Source organism: Carex rostrata, chromosome 2 (genome assembly GCF_964058835.1).
Source record: "Carex rostrata chromosome 2, lpCarRost1.2, whole genome shotgun sequence".
NCBI classification, from domain to species: domain Eukaryota; kingdom Viridiplantae; phylum Streptophyta; class Magnoliopsida; order Poales; family Cyperaceae; genus Carex; species Carex rostrata.
The window spans coordinates 1,067,417-1,087,297 of record NC_135919.1 but is presented as its reverse complement, the minus strand read 5'-3'; the positions used below and the strand labels follow the sequence as shown (position 1 = coordinate 1,087,297).

Sequence of the window (19,881 nt, the reverse complement as noted above, 5' to 3'; positions counted from 1 at the left end):
AAAGCCCAAAACCTCAACAAAGTGCTCAGCCTAGCCCGTCACGGAAGGAGAAAAATAAAACAGACCCCATATCGGGTCTTAAGAGATCAATCGATGACATCACCAAAAATCACTCTACTGTCGGATCCGATACTGGATCAGGCATATTAGCGCTGGCAGGAGGCCCTTCTTCCCAACCAGCTGTGTACTTAGAAGAGGGGGGAAATGAAAGAGAAGAGGATTATGCAATCATCCGTAAATTTAAGGCGGCAAGACCGTCAGCAGGTGCTGAGGCACCGCTGTCCCAAAAATGAGTATCTTTTCTTGGAATTGTCGAGGCAGCGGAGGGCCTTCGACAATCTCCACTCTCAACCGCTACCTCCGCAGCACTGGGGCTCTTCTAGCCTTCATTTCAGAGACAAAATGCTCTGACCGATTAGCTAGGAAAAGAATTGCAAGGTTACCTCTTCAAAATTGTGAGATAATTCCCTCCCGAGGAAGGGGAGGGGGTCTATGGATGATATGGGCTAACGAGGTTATGGTTTCTGTCTTGGAAAATTCGTTCTCTTTTATCGTCGCTCGGGTTCAATTTGGACCAGCGGCGAAGCCTTGGCTGCTATTCGCAGCATATGGTGATTGTGATGATAGACGAAACAATGAGATTTGGAGCAAGCTTTCGGATTACTCCTCTACCAATAATTTGCCGGTTTGTGCGATTGGCGACTTCAATTGCATAACAGAGCAAAGTGAGAAACAGGGGGGTAGCTCAAAACTAAAAGCAAAACACAAAAAATTCCGTTCTTTCCTACAGAAGGCTGGTCTAATGGATCTGGGATACTCGGGTCCGGCCTATACATGGGCGAATAATCAGAAAGGTCGCTCCTTAATTCTTGAGCGGCTAGATCGAGCAGTGGTGACGGCTGATTGGATTAATTTGTACCCAAATTCAAAGCTTTTTCACATTCCTAACTACTCGAGTGACCATCTACCCATTCTATTGAGAACGGAACCTAAACCGAAAAGAAAGGCAAAGGCTTTCAAGGTTGAGCAATGGTGGTCATCCCAACATGACTTCGGTGACATATGTGCTAGGGCAAGCAGTAATGGGGGGCAGAATTGGGATAAGGTATGTGGTTCTTTTAAGAAGGAATTAAGGGCTTGGGAAAAAAGGGAGTAGAAATCCGAACTGGGAAGTGGATCAAATAGAAAAAGAAATGGAGGTGCTAATAAATCAGCCGCAGTCAAATGTTACTAGAGAAAGGATCAAAGCTTTGCAAGCAAGTCATCAGGAGTTCCTTGCGGCTCAGGAAACTTACTGGTTGCAACGATCGCAGCTGAATTGGGACTTAATGGGTGACCAGAATACTAGATTTTTTCACATGACGGCGATGGTCAGAAGACGCAGAAATAGAATTCAAGGTATCAAAAACAGGGAAGGCGACTGGATAGTTAAGGAAGAAGATATACGAAGGCTCTTTGTCAGTCACTTTAAGGAAATTTACAAGGCTGACCCTCCAATTCAAAACAGCACTCTTAACCAATATATGAGTGTTATTGGGGACGAAATTGTACCAGTTCCTCAAGAAGAAGTGGCTGACCTGGATAAAATCCCAACTGCTGCAGAAATCTACTGGGATGTTCAATCCCTCGGGCTGATGAAATCGCCAGGTCCAGATGGTCTAAATGCCGCCCTCTTGCAGCAACAGTGGCAGTCCTTTGGACCGGCAGTGATCAAGGAAGTAGAGCTCTTTTTTCAGACAGGTGTCATGAGGGCATCTAATGCACATTCAAATCTGGTTTTAATCCCAAAAATCGACACTCCGGCAAAAGTGACTGATTTTCGCCCGATTAGTTTTTGCAATATAATCTATAAGATTATATCAAAGCTACTTGCAAAGAAGATGCAACCGCTGATGAATCGGATTATCTCGAATGTTCAAACAGCCTTCATCCCAGGGAGGGAAATAGCAGACAACGTAATTTTGCTAAGGGAAGTGATTCATTCATTCAAAAAACCCTTCAGCGAAGATCAACAATTCGTGCTCAAAGCGGATCTCGCTAAAGATTTTGATAGGCTAAACTGGGATTATCTTTTTCACATACTGCCTGAATACGGGTTCCCCCAGCAGTTCTGTAAATGGGTGGAGGCCTGTGTTAAGTCTGCCAAGTTCACAATTCTTCTAAATGGGACAGGCGACGGTTTTTTCCTGCCCTCAAGGGGACTTAGGCAGGGATGCGCCATGTCCCCTTACTTGTTCATTTTGGCGATGGATCCTTTGGCAAGACACCTAAATCACAATCTCAAAAGTGGGCTCATATCGGGTCTGAAACTAGCTAGATCTGCAAACCCACTTGCTCGCTTTTTGCAGATGACCTTCTAATCATGGGGAAACTTACATCTACAGAGGTAATTAACATTACCTCTACCCTTAACAGTTTTTTTCATGTTTCAGGTCTCTCAATTAACGAGGCAAAGTCAAAAGTTTGGTTCTCTTCGAACACAACTCCTGAAAGCAAGCGAATATTGATGGAATGCTTCCAAGTCTCTGAAGCGCTTACTGATGAAAAGTATCTAGGTTGCCCAGTTGCAGTTGTTGGGGACAGATCTTTTGATTATCTCATCGAAAAATTCGAGAAAAGGCTAAATCACTGGAAAGCAAACTTTCTAACGCACGCGGGGAGATTGGTGTTAATTAAAGCAGTTTTGGATAGTTTACCGATCTATGCAATGGGGACGATCATTATACCGCCAAAGGTAATTACTAAACTAACTGCAATTGCACGTAATTTCTTTTGGGGCGGTAAGCATGACAAGAGAAGTCTAGCGTATGTTGCTTGGAAGGAGGTAACAACACCAAAAGGGATGGGTGGTTTGGGTTTAAGGAGCCTGACTGAAATGAACAAGTCGCTGGTCCTCAAAATGGTGTGGAAGTTAGCAAGAGGGGATGATATCCAATGGGTTCAGGCTTTGCAAAAGAAATACTTTCCAAGGGGTGCTTTTTGGTCAATACAGAGAAGGAGTAGGTGCTCCATACTGTGGAAGCAAATTATGCAGTTGAGACCAATTTTAGTAATCCATGTGGCATGGAAAGTGGGTAATGGAGAGGGTATTGCTGTTTACTCTCAACCCTGGTATCCGGGGTGGCAGGAAGTACATGCTACTACTGCTCAGCAGAGGAATGTCAGAGTATCAGATTTATTGGATCCAGTAACCCGACAATGGAATTTTCAAGCACTACTAGATTTATTCGGATTTGGTAAAGCACTCACAATTGCAACACTGGATGCAATTAAACCAGCACCGAATCCGGCCCCTGACACCTTGCTATTCACTTTTGCTAAAGATGGGAAATTTTCCGTCAAGAAGGCTTACCAACTCCTCAAGGAGGACTCAAGTCGGTATAGTGATAAGAAATTTTGGGACTGGCTTTGGACTGGTTCCAAACTGACACCAAAACTGAAGATCTTCGTATGGCGGTGTGTCAAAGGAGCACTACCTGTCAGGTCAGTACTATCGTATAGAATCAGAAACATCTCCCCTCTGTGTCTGATTTGCAAAAATGTTTCTGAAACGATCATGCATACACTGTTCCATTGTGACTTTGCAAAGAGGGCATGGTTGGTCTCAGCAGTCCCTCTCAGAACAGAATACTTGGTGGGTAATTTTGGGGAGACAATTGCAGCTATGGCTGACAGGTTGTCAGAATATGAAATTTGTGATTTTGTCAGTATGGCTTGGGCCATATGGAGGATGAGGAATGAAGTAGTTCTTGGGGGTAACAAGCAATCAATAGAGACTTGCAGAGTGTTCTGTAAAAAGGAAAGAGAGTCATGTCAAGTTAGAATTCTGACAACCAGAATGGCACCAATCAGGCAATGGAGGGAGGGGGAGGAGGTTTCAATAGGGCAAGGCCATCAGCAACTTGCTTACTCATGTTATGTGGATGGTTCCTGGAGCAATGGTGGATTAGCAGGGATTGGAGTTTATCTCCTGCACCAGGGGAAAGTTTCTTATTGGATCTCCAAAACAATCCAAGCAATAAATCCGGCTCATGCAGAAGCAAAGGCTTTGCTGGAAGGATATCAGCTACTGGTAGAAAGGGCAGGAGGAGAGGGTGTGGTGTTCTCAGATTCTAAAGAGACGGTATCAGCTCTGGCTAGTAAACAACCTGTTATTGCGGATTGGAGGTCATATCAGGAGATTTGGACCGCTTGGAACATTCAAGTGCAAAGCACATATAATGTTAGCGTAACTCACTGTGGCAGAGATCATCCAATGTTAGAAATAGCGCATAGATTAGCAAATCAGGGAAGGTTATATGGATGGGAAATGAGTGGATGTACTGAACCAGTTTTTAGTTTGGAAGAAATGTAGGCCTACGGGCCATGTAAGAACCAAAAAAAAAAAAGACCATAGAATCAAAATCGGATAAATTGGTGGGAATCGATCAAATTAGATCGGAAACTCGGATTTTATTGAAATAAAATTGTTTTGTATTAAAAAAAAAATACGAAACAAATTTTAAAAAATTATTTTACGGCACTAAACAGAAGATGGTATAAAAGAATAATAAATATTTTATTTTTGTAATATATAAAAATTAATCACTAGATTTAGAAAAATGTTTTTTGTTTTGCATCGACAATCCACGGTGCATTTTGTTTTTAAGGTTAAAAAATTAAATCAATAGGCCACTTTCCTCAAGTCCTTAACACCTTTAAATTATTGGATTCCACTGTTAGATGCTGCTTTACTCTTTGAGTCTCCCCAAAGACTTCCCCTTTTCTCTCTTCCCCGATATCTGATTCCCTTACTTTCATATCTAAAAATTTCTTACAGTAATATCGCCAAAATCGGTCGATGAATCATTAAAAATCGCTAAATAAACCGGCCGATTGTTTCGATTGAGCTTCAATTTTAGCGGTTTTCTGTACATAACTCGCCCATGCGAATAAATCGGCAATAAATTGGTTTGAAAGATGGCGGAGGGTATAGTTAATTTGGTTTTGGGTAAGCTGTCAGATCCTGTTGTCAAGGAGGTTCTACGAAAACACGGCGTTGGCGAGCAAGTGGAGACATTGACTCGTGAGCTCAGTTGGATTCGAGCTTTCATCAAGGATGCCGACATGATGCGGATTGTAAATGAGGTTGAGAAGCATTGGGTGAACGAGGTCAAAGATCTTGCTTACGACATACAAGATGTTATAGACAATGCCTCTCTCTTGAAGGTTCCCAACACCGGGAACCCTTCAAAATGTGCTCAAATTGTTGGGGCTGTTAAAAGGATTTGGAGGAAGCCCAAAACGGTCCCGCCATTGCATAACCTTGCTGATGAGATGAATCATATCCTGGCACGGATTCAAGATATCAAGGAAAGTAGAGAGATATATGGAATCTACTCTTTGGGTGAAGGCAGTGGAGAGCAGCCGAGGTTACCGATCAGGCCCCTTGTGATACCTGATATTTATGATCCTTGTGTTGTCGGCTTTGATCATGACAAGGGCAACATCCTAAAGCAGTTGCTTGACACAACCACTAAAAGGCGCGCTGTCATCTCAATTGTGGGACCTGCTGGGCTCGGAAAAACAACTCTTGCTCGAGAAGTCTACAATAGGTAACTATGATTATATGAGTTCCCTTTTCATCTTATCTATATGAATCTCAAGTTCTTTTACTAGTTCTGCACAAATTTTGTCCAAAAATTTATAAAGCTTACTGTAGAAACAGGGTTATACAATTGTGTAATCCATATATTGTTGTTAAACAAAAGACAAATTAACTTGATCTATCGTACAGGTATCTTTAAATTAAAGGAAAGTCAAGTCAATTAAATCATTCTTTCAGATGGTTGTTGCAGGAAAAATTCCCCGAATTTACAGATTTCACTTCAAAAACATTATGTATCGTATATGCACCTCAAAAGTTCAGATTCATTATGTATGTCTATTAGTATCATTAGATTTTAGCTGGACACATTTTCTAGTAGAAATTTACTCTTCTACCCTAATGTAAACCTAATTTTTATCAGAAATACAATCAATGCTAAATTTTTTAGTATTATGGTAAATCTTGTGAATGTTTTACAGGGAGTTTTGTTATCTTTTTATTGTAATAATTTTATTTGTTGATCCTCTGGTAGAGTTTTACAATAAATAGTATTTAAGGAATAAGGAGAATTGCCAAACTAAATTACCGTATACAAACTAGATGATTAGGCAGTTAAAACTTAAATTCTCTTGTCAAAAAAATAAAGTGTGAGAACCAGCCTCTATGATAATATATATGTACAAGTACCAATTATAAGAGCAGAGGATTGCAATATGATTTAAACTATCTGCTTTGTTTTCTACAGCAATGATGTCAAGAAATGGTTTGACATTCGCATATGGGTAATTATCTCTCAAGAGTTCAAGCTGGTGGATATTTTGAGAAAGATAATAGAGCAAGTCGAGCGTCTCTCTCAAGACCTAGAAGGTGGAGAAGAGTATTTACTTACAAAGCTTTACAAAACTCTTAATGGTGAGAAGTACACTATAGAAGACCATTTACATCCAAACTCTCATGAGCCTCTTAGTGATGAGAAAGACCCTCAAGCCGACAAAGAGCCGCAGCCAAAGAAGTACCTTCTAGTCCTAGATGATATGTGGGGAAGTGATCTATGGATTCAAATTCGTGGAGCCCTACCTAATGCCATGATTGGAAGTAGAGTAATCATAACTAGTAGATTCCAAAACATTGTCGGTAATGCTGAACCATATAAACTTCCATATTTAACTGAGGAGCAGAGCTTAGAGCTTTTGATGAAAAAGGCTCTACCTAATCGAGATTTCAGTGGAGGGTGTCCCGATGAACTGTGTGAGGTTGGAAAACAATTTGTTAAAAAATGTGGTGGATTACCCCTTGCACTGGTGGCTTTAGGAGGTTCATTATCAAAAACACCTGCCAATTATGTTGCTTGGAGTAATATGTTGCGAAATATGAACTGGCGTATTGATGAAAGAGATTGTACTGAGATCATGGCCACCAGCTATGATAACTTGCCATTGGTTCTTAAATCATGTTTCATGTACTTTGCGGTTTTTCCTGAAGACCATGAAATTGATGTCCAAAGATTATTTCGATTGTGGGTTGCTGAGGGGTTTGTACCCGCGGAAGAATCCAGAATATTAGAGGATACTGCTGAGAGCTTTCTAGAAGATCTAGTGCAAAGGTATACTTCCATAGTTCAGCATTCTATTATAGATTCATTTAACTTAACCGTTTGATTTTTTTAGATAAGATATCCTACTTTTTAAATTTAATTGGCTCTTTAAAAGTCAACACATATTCACGACTAACATTTTTCTTATAGATTAAGTATTCAAATTTGACTAACATTTTATACACTTCATATAATCCAAATTAAGAAGCCCATTTAATTATTCTTCTAATTTAATTTCTGTAGAAGCTTGGTTCAAGTATCAGAGAGATCTCTTACTGGTTCCATCACACATTGTCGTATACATGGTCTCATTCGTGAACTTGTCATCCAAATGGCCAAGGAGGATAACTTTCTCACAATTTGGTCAAATCCTGACAATTGGATGAGTATCGCCAAGGCACGTCGTGTGGCAGTCCATTACTCTGATTTCGGTGAATTGATGGAACATGCACATCCAAATCTGCATTCTTTGTTGTGCTTTGAGAAGCCAATGCCAAATTGCTCTCGGCAGAGGCTGCTTAAGGTGCTTAGTGACATGGGACAGATTGAATTGGTACAAGACGAGTGCTTAGACGCCGAGTGCTTACACGAACTGAAACAGTTAAGGTATTGCGAACTTAGTGGGAGCTTGAGCAGTAACAGAAGATCTTTTCAGTTGTTCATAGGCGGCCTGAGATTTCTAGAGACCCTTGATTTCCAACTACTAAGAGGTCATGGCGACTTGCCTGATGATATATGGTATGTGCAAACACTTAGGCATGTGATGCTAAATGTTATCAGGTATACTGCAGGACCTTCATCATCTGCTTGCCTAGGAAATTTGCAAACACTCAGGGGGGTGAGGAGCAGAGACTCATGGAATGCACAGTTACCTAAACTACCAAATGTGCGCGATTTAGATATCTTTGCGGAGAGCTCATTTCCGTGGGATTTAATGGCCAAGTTGCTTGATACACTGAATCATCTAACCTATCTTAAATTACAAGGCAATGAAGTGCCTCAAAAAATAGTCAAGATGCAAAGGTTTCCATTTTATCAGCATTTACAATCTCTGTTTCTAGGACAGCAATCCATGTCCCCCAACAATAAGTTGTCACTGGAGATTGGCATGTTTCCTATACACATAGTGGAACTTATTCTCAATAATCTCCTGTTTAAGGAAGATCCACTGCCAGTGCTAGAGAAGCTACGCAGCCTCAGGTCGCTACGGTTAGATGGAGAAGAAGCGAATCGAATGATGAGCTGTTCTGCTGGAGGCTTCCAACAGCTACATGAGTTGAGGTTTGCTAGACTAACCAATCTAGAAGAATTGGAAATAAAGGCGGGTGCCATGCCCATACTTGAGTGTGCAGAACTATTCAATTGTGACAAATTAAGGGTGCCTCTCGGGCTTCAATATCTGCCCAACCTCAAAGAACTTGATGTAGTTGAGTGCGTCGAATTCAAAAACCATGCAGATGAGATCCGCAACAACATCTGCAAACATGTTCCCCACATATTAATAGTCTAGGGCTGGCTTCCATCTCTAGAATGCTTTCCTTTAATTTATTTGGGTTAGCGTTTCAATGCTTTCCATACTGTTATCATTTTCTTTTCCTTTAAATTTATTTGTATTTGTTGTTTAGTTTTATTCTGGAGTTGTTGAATATTATGCTTCCAAAATGCAACATTTATGCCTCCAATCAATGATTTAATTTGTTTTGGTACTTTGCTGCACATATTTTACTCGGGTCTCCTCTAGATATGTATTTCGAAGACAAAAGACTATCATGGTGGCAACTTTGTTGATTTGCTTCTAACTGCCGTATTTTTATGTTTTATTTTAATAAGTATGAAATTTTAAAGTATACTTCTAGAACTAGTAACTGTGGATAATTCAATTTCCAGTTTTTGTCAATTTTGTGGCATGCTATATTTGTAGCCTTTTAAGGGTAAATAAAACTGATTGAATCAATTCGATTTTTGCAAAGTTGAATTTATATAAGAAAAAAAAGACAAAAATAAATAATTATAGTGGATTACAAATTACAAGTACGGCACAGAAAAGAGCATAATAGAAAGGATATCGTTGCTCGAACACACACACACATATACAGGCAAAGTTTTCCAAAAGAATTGAGGGTAAGTTTTCAACAGATGCCGAATTAATTCATGACCAAGAAACTCAGTCACGACTAGGGCATGCAACTCTAAGATTACATCATTGGGGGAATTTCACGTATACCCCTCAAAAACTTCAAAATTACGTATTTCCCCCTCTAAAGTTTGAAATTACATATTTCTCCCTCTAAACTTCAAAAACTCACAAATTTACCCATTTTATTGTATTTTATATTAAAACGCATCCCAAAATCTTAAAATACCCATTTTACCCTTTATTAAAAGCATATAAAGCCCATCAAACTCAAATTTAAATCGAAAGGGTTCCTCTACCGTTTGATCCGTGTGCATCGCATTAAGATCTGTGCATAGTGCTTCAATTTCGTGTTGATCTAGCATGCACGGATCTTAAAGCAATATTGATTGGTGCGCATCGCATTAAGATATGTGTACGTCACATCAATATACGTGCGTGTTCGCATCAAGATTCGTGCTGATCTTGCGCACGCATATTTACAAGCAGTTTGGACGGTAGAAAAATTGTTCATATTCAATTTTGAGTTTGATGGGCTTTAATGCTTTTAATAAAAGGGTAAAATTGGTATTTTATAAATTTAGAATGAGTTTTAATATAAAAGACAATAAAATGGATAAATTTGTGAGTATTTGAAGTTTAGATGGGGAAATATGTAATTTCAAACTTTAGAGGGGAAAATATGTAATTTTGAAGTTTTTGAGGGGTATACGTGAAATTCCCCCTACATCAATTGAGCTGCTTTGGTAGACTTAGCACAGTTGTCACAATTAATGTCCCCGTCGACATTTTATAAAGTAGTTCCAGTGGAACCAATATTTGTGCAGACTAACAAACAAGTGTTAAAATCGTATTTAAAAAAAAATATCATGTTTAAGCGGAGTAAACATTTGATAAGCCTGATAGTCTCTAGGATTTTTGTATTTCATTCCTTCCTTCCTCTTTGTTCTTGTAAAGCCCGAGAGTTAAAATGTATTTGCGATTTTATTTATGGAGCATTTTTGCCCGAGTAAATAAACTAGACATGTGATATTAATGTTAAAATTGATTTTTGTAATCTCTCCTATGGTTCAGTGTCTGAGTCTGTGAACAAAACGTGCCTAGCAAAGCAGCGGTTTGTTTAGATCTCTACTTGTATAGACCACTTTAGTTTAGTTGAGCTACAGTAGTTTGTTTTCTCTTCATTGAAAACCATGCAATGGGGATAATTTTCCCTTGAAAAAATTACGAGCTTTTAAAAGAAAAATTACCCTAAAATTTTGAAGACTTTTAAGAGTAATTTTCATTGTTGGTTCTCTAGAATCTGCAAATAAGTCTGTACCGATTCTTTACAGAGCCAGTGTGTTTTATTTTGCGGGCATACCTACCATCTGCTTTTGAGTTCCATATCAGTACAGGCTGTACCAAATTGGTACCGTGCCAGATGGAGATTGCTTACTTTTGGGTTGGTATATGGTATTTACAGCTCAACCGGTATTGATCGAGTAATGACTAAACTGGACCAATTGAGGTATGATGGATCCAGTCAATAGAGCTCTTTGGAATCTAATTATTGTATGAGTCAATAATACCAGGTTTTTGTTGGTTAAAGTGTGTGACGTAACCACCAGCATACAATGAGGTTCATTTTGTGTTTGGTTGGTGATAATTTGGGACATAGTGTTGGAATTAATTTCAATTAATTTCAACATGAGGAGGGTTCAAATGTCTTCATTTTTTGTGCCTCTATCATGCCTCTTTAAAAACTTAAATAACTCAAAGTTTAAAACTTAAACGTCAAAATAAAACCATTAAATGTAATCTATATTATTTTCTCTACATACCCATAAAAATTTATCACGTTTTGATTTGTCTTTTATATAAATCAATAAGTTGAAAAATCAACATCTAGAAATTATCTACATTAGTATACATTTTTACAAACTCAAGATGACAACCAAAACAAAGTTGAAATGCCATAATTTTTTACACATGCATAGATAAAATGATGTAGTTCATATCCAACGGTTTTATTTTGAATTTTAAGATTTAAATTTTGAGTTATTAAAGTTTTTAAAAATGGAGATATGATGGAGGTACAAAAAATAGAGGCATTTGAACCCTCCTCTTACAACATATGTGGGCTTATATGTGATATAAATATATATTGAATAATAGACTGTCAAAATTAGATCCGTTATAAAGTGATCAAATTAAGTATTATTTATCGGGTTCAATATATGTCATGAGAAGTGGGACCTTTAATGTATAGAATGTGTATTAATAACTTTATGATTTAGTGATGGTCTAAATTATATAAAGTTTAGTAAAATACAATTATGCTATTGGTCACTAGGGAACATAATTAAATATGACAATGTTCTGTAAATAAGAAAATATCCAATAAGGCAAGCTCTGAATTCAGACCCGCTAAGGATTCAATAAGATTGATTAATTAATTAATTAATTAAAAAGAGAAAAAGAGGCGCCCAATGAGAAGAGGCGTATATTAGATGAACCTATTCATTTTGATAAATAATGAATGGGCCTATTCATTTTGATTATTCAGAAAATATACGGCTCTTTATCTGGCTCTCTCTCTAGTCTCTCTCTACAGAAAATACAGTAATAAGAGATAGATTAGAGTGGTTAAGAAGAGGAGTTTAAATTCAGAACTTGAATCGGGTATCGGGTATCTCTCCTTGTGCGGAAAAGAATGTTGTTGCTGCTGCCTCTCTCGCTCTCTTCATCGGACTTGAGAGGGATTGTTTGGAAAGAAAAAGCTTCCGGTGATCAACGGTGATGGTGCATCCCTAAAAGATCATGGCTACGGATAAATGTAACTTTAAATTTCAGATTAGGGTTATGACAAATCTAGGGTTTATATATGCAATACGGTTCTGCATAAAATAAATCCAACAGTGTTTAGAATCAAAGGTGTGCAGCGTTTGTTGTGAAAGAAAACTAAACTGTACAGAGAATTATGCTTCCTTTCTTTCTTCATTTACTTGTAAATTAGTAATTTGGGTTCATGCTACTGGAGTGACATTGAAAACTTCAAAATTGTTGTTTTCCAGTTTTTCTATTTCAGAAATCAAACGTTAATACGTCATATAGTTCCAAGTTTTTGCTAGCAAAAGCAAGATGCAACTTTTCTGAACATAAATAAATTGAAGTGTCTGGTTTATTTGAAAAATTAAAAGACAGATTACATTTTTTTTTTTTTCTGGTTCCAATCAATAATTAAATAGCATAGGTATCTCTTATCAAACTAAAGCTAGTCAAATATCCCTGAATTATACAAAAAAAATTCTTTAAATAAAGCAGCATTAAACAGTTTCAAGAACTATCCTTTTTTTATCGGCTACATTTTGTTACAAAACCGAGGTCAGCTAAATTTATATTTTGAACTTAAACAAGGCGATTTAATTCATTTTTTGACTAATTGTGCCGAAAAAGACCACCACAGTCCATAACAGGAAATGGTTGCTGTTGTACGATGTTCAGCCGCCACAGCATGCATGGCAAGTCCCGGCTGTCTGATGTATCATCTCCGTATGAGGAGAAACTGGTGCTTTTGCCGACTGGAGATGTCACACTCCAAACCAGGAATTTTGGATTAAGGTGTGATCAACCTCGCCTCGTGCTTAATTAGTCATTAAGCACGCAAGGCTAATCATCAATAATAAATCAAACAGCAGCGGAAGCAAAATAATATAAATATCAAGCATCAGTCACATAGCAAATAAATAAACATACACATACATAACGTATAATTCGATCCATCTCGGATCCAAATCACACCATCTATAGAAGGGGATACATGATCTATCGAGCCCGTATATATATAATACAGAAAATACGGGACTCGTAAACCTAATCAAAAGCATAATCCTAACTAGGTCAAGTGGTGTGGCCCTCGGGGACAGCTCCTGACATCTCCTGCTGCGGACCGCCAGAACCTGTACCTAAAACCCACGAAACAACTTGTGGGTGAGCGACGAATCGCCCAGTATGTGACCTAGAATTATCCCCTCAGGGATCCTCTACGGTCAAAGCACTTTTATTTATAAAATGAATACAATTGAAAATATGCACATGTGTAAACCTATATTAATATCTAATATAATTTATCATACTTTGAATGATGCCATGATGCGATTATTCTATTATGCCAACATGCGGAATAAACCCAAAATAAAATCAAGGTGAAATATCGGATATAAATCCAGTCGGAGTCCAGTACCAAAGCACTGTGTGAACAAATATAATAATAATAATATGAAATTAAGTAAATCACCCCGTGCCGTGCCAATAGTATCATAAGAATCGAATAGTATAATCCAAGGACTGTGATCAGAGTGCAATGATACACGATGCCTAGTGACATCGAGCATTGCTCCACAAGAACAGCACACTAGCTGATGGTTATACCTTTACCAAAAGAATCTGAATAATATAATCCAAGGACTGTGATCAGAGTGCAATGATACACGTTGCCTAGTGACATCGCGCATTGCTCCACAAGAACAGCACACTAGCCCGATGGTTATATCAAAATCCGGTGTGTCATCTCGCCTAACGATTCATCACCCAAACATATCCAATAGGAGAAATCATACAATGCAAGTCGTAAAAAGTTAATCTCTTCCCTCATGAGCAGGAGAGAACTCTACCGTCCGGCCAGACCAATAGGATCAGGGGCTCGTCGACCCCGTGCATCAAGGCTCGTCGACCTTATGCACTTGCACATCATTCCTCAAGGCCTGCATTGGACTTGGGAACTTCCGTTCTAGGCAAAGTAGCTCCTAATGTAGGGAAGGAATAAATCCCGAATCGTCCGTGCCTCAGGGCTCGTATCCGGCCCGCACGTAATGGTAAAATGAATCGAAAAGATATATATTCAAAGTTTATACATATAATATAAATCCTAAAGCCATCCAAGGATCAAGTGACCCTCAGCTCAGTGGCTGTCGGGCCGTCCCATGCCAAGTGACACCAAGACGGAACGAAGTCACTCGGCTCTGCTCAACTCTCACCAATGCATGCGTATGCACGTAATATAATAATAATATATTGTCTACCACGAGGAAGAGACAACTAATAACCTAATATTCTAATAATATATTTATAATATTATTTAACTATTCTACTCCAAAAATACAATAAATTCAGATTTTTCAAGGTTTATGCAATTCTACCTACAGTGCAGAAAAGGATAAACATGCTCTACAGTTTTAATGCAACTACTTAAAATAAAGTGCGGATGTCAGGTCAGATGGATCGACTGGTAAGAGTACGCCCACGAAAGAAAATAATTCAGATATCCCACACCTGAGGGGGCTGGAGTCTCTGTCGCTAAAAATCAGCGTGCTCCACGTATGCTCCGATCTGCGGGTCAGTCGGATCGGCCCACGGGTCGGACTCGTACGGAGTCGACTGATCTGTGATCACGTAATTTAAACTAATTAAAATCTATGCTAATTTATTATAACCCTCGTCCCAGTTAATGTGCAATTCAATTTCTCGATTAGTTCGATTTATAAAATTACCGATTCAGTCAGTCTGACTGATCCGGTTAGGCATATATTAATTATTTAATTTCATGTCATCGAGCTTAGCGTTAATCTTAATTTCTTTATAAGTTCGTCAGATATTGATCATTCACTTTGATCTAATTTAATCTAATTTAATCCTAAATTAATTTATATTCTAATGATTTAATTTGAAGATATATTGCTTGTATAAATTCGAATGTCGAATTATTCGTAATAAAATAATTGTTCGAGAGTTGCGGTAAATTATACGTGTTTTCACTTAACTAATATATTTTAATTTCCTATCTACTTGATTTATTTAAATCAGACTATAATTAATTTTAAAAAGGGTTCGAAATTCGGTTTCGAACGTTAATTTACAATTAAAATCCTTAAGGCAACTATTTAAATATATTATATGATTATTGCAAATTTTATAATCCGTTTTAATATAGTTAAGCTATTTATATTCTAGAAGTGTTATTCGTTTATAAAATTTTAAAAATAGGACCTTTAATTATTTTACGTGTTTTCTAACTAATTTTATTTCTAAGTCGTGCAATTCGTTATTTTTATCACTAATTAAATTTCTAGGTTTAGTTAGTCGTTTCGAATCTAAAGTCCATAACGAATATTTTTCGTTGCTAATTAATTGTCATTTATTAATTAGCAACAAATTTTTGTACAAGTTCGAAAAATGTTTAAAAGAATTATTTTAACTTTAAAACTTTTTATAAAACCTTTATTTTAGTTTAATGTGTTGGGTGTTTTAATTAGGTTTGTTTCGGGATCATACAGGTGTCCAATCGGATTATTATAGTATCTGCTCAAATTATGTTATGAGTCATCATCGAGGCATCAGACCTTGGACGGTATAATCATTTCCCGAGCTAATTTAAGTTTACGTAAGCATCCGATTTAAATTCGATTCCTTATAAAACTTAAATTTTAAAGCCACATTTCGAAATCCGACAATTACGCTTTTTTGGAAAAATTCCAAATACCATGATTTTAAAGTTGCTCATTTTCATTTAAACCTGCCAAGCCCAAATAAATTTTAAAATTTGCACCTTGGTCCCTCATTTTATTAACATTCCCCAAGGGTTTTTATTTTGCACCAATAACCCTTAAGTTACTTAATTTACACTTTGGTCCCTGTCAAGTCAAGCCTGGTACACAAATAAATTCAATACAGTACCAGTGGTATCACTGAACCAGTACCGATTGGTACCAGCATCACATGTACATCAACAAGCACAACCAGCAAAACAGAACAACCCATGCCAAACATCAATAGAACCAGCACAACAGAACAGACCAGGTCAGCATCACAGAACCAGCAAAACAGAATAGACCAGGCCAGCATCAACAGAACCAGCAAAACAGAACGAAGCCCCAGATCAGAATCAGATTAGGCATGCCAGAAATCAACACATGGCTCAAGCCTCAATTCAGCACCATTTGCCGGGAAAATCAACAACTCGAGCAACGGTGTATTTATCTAAAAAATCCCCAACGAAATCCAACTAATTGAATAAGAGGCTTGATAATTTACCCGATTAGAGCTAGCCCAGTACGGAGAGACTAAAAAGGGAAGGGGGAATCGACACCAGCGCAACAGCAACCAGCACCAGCACAGTACAGCACCAACCAAGCACCAGAACATCACCAGTCAACAGGCGTACCAGAACGGCGTGCCATAACAAACCAGAATGACAGAAAGAGGGAAAAGAGCAAGAACAGAGAGAAACAAGCAAAAGCCTCAACGCATGAGAGAGAACCAAAAAAACCAAAGAAAGAGGTAGAGAGGGTTTATATACTCGGAAAAATGAGAGACCACACGCAATAGACAGTACGGCCAGCTGACAACGGAAAAGTAGCGACGACTCTCGCCGTTTCGCAATAAATTCGCCTCAAAGGGGCGTGGGCGCTCTGACATCGGACAGGACAACGCGAGAGGGAGCGGGAAAACGATCCAAGTTCCTTCTCCTTGAAGGAAAGGAAAGAAAAGAGGGCACGGGGGTGGGGTCGTGAAACCAGTGGAAGGACGGGAGGTGGGGCTAGGTTTGGCAGGGAGAGAAGAGAGACAGAGAGGCATCACCTCTGTCTTGCGCGGACAGGAGAGGAAAGGGAGACGGAGAAAGATGAGAATTCACATCCTCTCCAATACCTGATAAGGGAATCTTTTACAATTACTAGATCTGAACCGTACTTTTTAACTTGGCACGAATCTCAAAGCCCAAAAATGGGGCCCCCTACAGTGACCCGAATCCCAAGCCGGTTGAGATTTAATCTCAAACCGTAAAGTAAGTGATCCTCTGCAATAATTGTGCAATACCTGAGAGGATACGGGTTCGAAAGATGAGGGGATGGGGTCCCCTGTCGGTGAGAAGAAGAGAGAAAGGGTCATGGACCCGAAATTTTAATGAAATGGAGTTTATTCTCTATTTTCAATTCCATTCAAAGATTAAAGGATGAGATTACTTCAGGATTGGTGCTAGATTTAATCCAAAGGTTCAACCAACTTCATAATTTCAATATGGACTTATTTAATTCAAATTCAAAGGTTGAGATAACTTCAAGATCTGTGCTATGATAACATTCCAAGGGTTAAAACAAATTCAGAAATCAAATGGAACTCCTAATGGATATGAATTGGATATATTAATTGGGTTCCAACGAAATTGTTTCGAAAAATTCGTTATAAAATTTATATATACATATAAATATCTAACTAGTCCATATAATTTATTTTGAATGAAATTTATAACTTTTATTTATAATATTATTCATACGAATGTTTGTATTTTTATTCTCTTAATTAGAACTCAATATATTTATTTATTTGCATGAATCCATTTATTTCCCTTTCTAAATTTTCATAATTTTCAGATTGTCATGTAGTGAATTTAAAAATCTATAATCTTCAATTTTAGCTAGCAAGTCAACGAAATTTAGTTTATATACATCAATTTTAAAACTAGTGAACTTCATTTATATATCCTATTCTATATATTATTTATCTGAATGTCCTTATTTTATTTTATTTCTAAAATTCTAAATTCTAATTTATATAATCTCATAAGTCGTTTATATTTCGAAATTTTAGATTCATTTTAAAATAAATCCGACAAATCTGATCGATCATTAACTTAATTAGAAAATTTTATTTAGTGTAAAAATCAATTTAGCAATTAATCACGTTTAAAATTTCGGAATATAACAGGAGATGCATAGCAGCTCCAGTTTTGCTGCTGGTGTGAACTTTGGTGTGAGTACCATGAGACGTAGCCAGAAGCGCAATCTAGTACGGGAGATACTGCTGCAGCTGCGGCTACACGCCTTTCTTCCTTTTTGTATCAGATGCCACATGCATCACAGAAGGACTGCACAAGGGAAAAACAACAATCAAATTTGAACAAAATATTAATTATGCAAAATGAAACATAACATTGTAAATTCATGACTGGGTAATGTATGGTTTCTACATTCTACTTTGGGTAATCATGATATATGTTATATACCTTGAAATGGATCCATAAATTGGAAAGCCATTTTTTAGTCTGCACAAATATGTTTTTTATATTTGAAATTAGAGAATTGATTTGGTTCAACAAAATAACCTCAAATTTTAGTACAGCGTAAGTCCACTTCCTGGAAGTCCATGAGCTGCTGTTTCTAACTATCTCAGTAGGAACTGGTGCCTCGTCTGACCACTGTCAATCAGAGATTTTAAAGTCAAAAATTATTATACCACTGCGTGATATATACCAGTATCTACTATGTACTACTGTACCTATCCTAATGTGTGATTTCCATGTTTTTCCCTAGCTAGAGATTTCAAAGCCAATTACCCCTCAATAACCTGAATTCATATAAGCCGAGTTAACTCAAATTTTGAGTTAAGATCAGGACCGTCTGATGTGCTTTAGCACGAATAGGAAAGAGGCCCAGTGCATTCCACCTCGGACCAGATTGGCCCAGATTCTGTTAGAAATTTATTTTAAAACTCAAAATTTATATAAACAAATATTTATTTTAATATTAATGTTTTTTAATTTTATGAATTATCTTGCAAAAGTAAAAATAGAATTTGCCTATATATATACATTAATTGTGTCAATTTTCTCAATACATATTCAATATTTGTTTTCTGTTATAGACAATAACTTTATGAATTAATGATACACCAGCTTTCATATGCAATTAATTGCATTTTGACGTTTGAGCTTTGATATACAATTAATCAATTTTCCGTTTGAAACGTTTGAGCTGATGTATGATCTGTTCATTTCGTTCAATATATTGAAACGGTAAACATATAATGAATATGAACATAAATGTCGCGGATGCATAAATTTGTTTATAAATAGTACATGATATATGAAGAGTAGATCATTCAATAATCCAATAATCTATTCAACAATTCACATTCTCTTGCTCTTTCTATTAGCTCTATAATTCATTAATTCAATTTCTATTCTCCCACAAACAAATATTTTCTTTACAGAAACATATTATTCTGCTATCATTGTTGAAAGAAGCTACATCAACCTCTACCACAGTTGCACCTGTAGGTAAAGGAATACTGGTGTAACTTGGGGCAAGCTTAACCGATTATTCCTGCGCTTAGGACGAAAAGTTGCCTTAGGTCCACATTTTGCAGCTCCGGTTAATAAAGTTTTAATTACTATTTTCTTGGTTAAATTTTAAATATAATTTTTATTTATTTTATTGATCAAAATTCAGATTTAAATTAGTTGATTAGTTCATATTTTTCCAACAGATTCTGATCGGACGAAGAGAATCTGGACTCTCAAAAACCCAAAAATGAAAATGAAGTTATTACTAGAGGTGCTATTGGGTCGGGTCGGGTCGGGTTCGGATACTATTATATTTGGACCCGTACCCTAAAAGTGTTCGGGTCCGAATTTCGATTCATATACTTATTTGTTTCAAATCGGGTTGGGTCCGGATTCGGATACCTATCTATCCGAAGATATTTCGGGTTCAGTCTTTCGGTTCCGGGTAGATACATATCCATAGCTTG

General features: G+C 37.4%; 2 protein-coding genes across 2 annotated transcripts; both read left to right on the top strand.

Moving 5' to 3' along the window:
• Positions 1-289: 289 nt before the first annotated feature.
• LOC144550656 (uncharacterized) lies at positions 290-1,156 on the top strand. Its single transcript, XM_078298640.1, has one exon. The coding sequence runs from the start codon at positions 290-292 to the stop codon at positions 1,154-1,156; it is 867 nt and encodes a 288-aa protein (XP_078154766.1).
• A 3,586-nt stretch (positions 1,157-4,742) lies between these two features.
• Positions 4,743-9,086, top strand: LOC144567830 (disease resistance protein RPP13-like). Its single transcript, XM_078318009.1, has 3 exons — positions 4,743-5,594; positions 6,333-7,190; positions 7,425-9,086. The coding sequence occupies exons 1-3, from the start codon at positions 4,960-4,962 to the stop codon at positions 8,689-8,691; spliced, it is 2,760 nt and encodes a 919-aa protein (XP_078174135.1). The 5' UTR covers positions 4,743-4,959; the 3' UTR covers positions 8,692-9,086.
• Positions 9,087-19,881: the final 10,795 nt, after the last annotated feature.

Bases quoted from the DNA above. Each gene is read 5' to 3' on its own strand.
- LOC144567830 (XM_078318009.1), top strand. From the start codon at position 4,960: ATGGCGGAGGGTATAGTTAATTTGGTTTTGGGTAAGCTGTCAGATCCT. The intron at 5,595-6,332 runs GTAACTATGATT...TGTTTTCTACAG, and splicing joins GCTCGAGAAGTCTACAATAG to CAATGATGTCAAGAAATGGT. The intron at 7,191-7,424 runs GTATACTTCCAT...TAATTTCTGTAG, and splicing joins CTAGAAGATCTAGTGCAAAG to AAGCTTGGTTCAAGTATCAG.
- LOC144550656 (XM_078298640.1), top strand. From the start codon at position 290: ATGAGTATCTTTTCTTGGAATTGTCGAGGCAGCGGAGGGCCTTCGACA.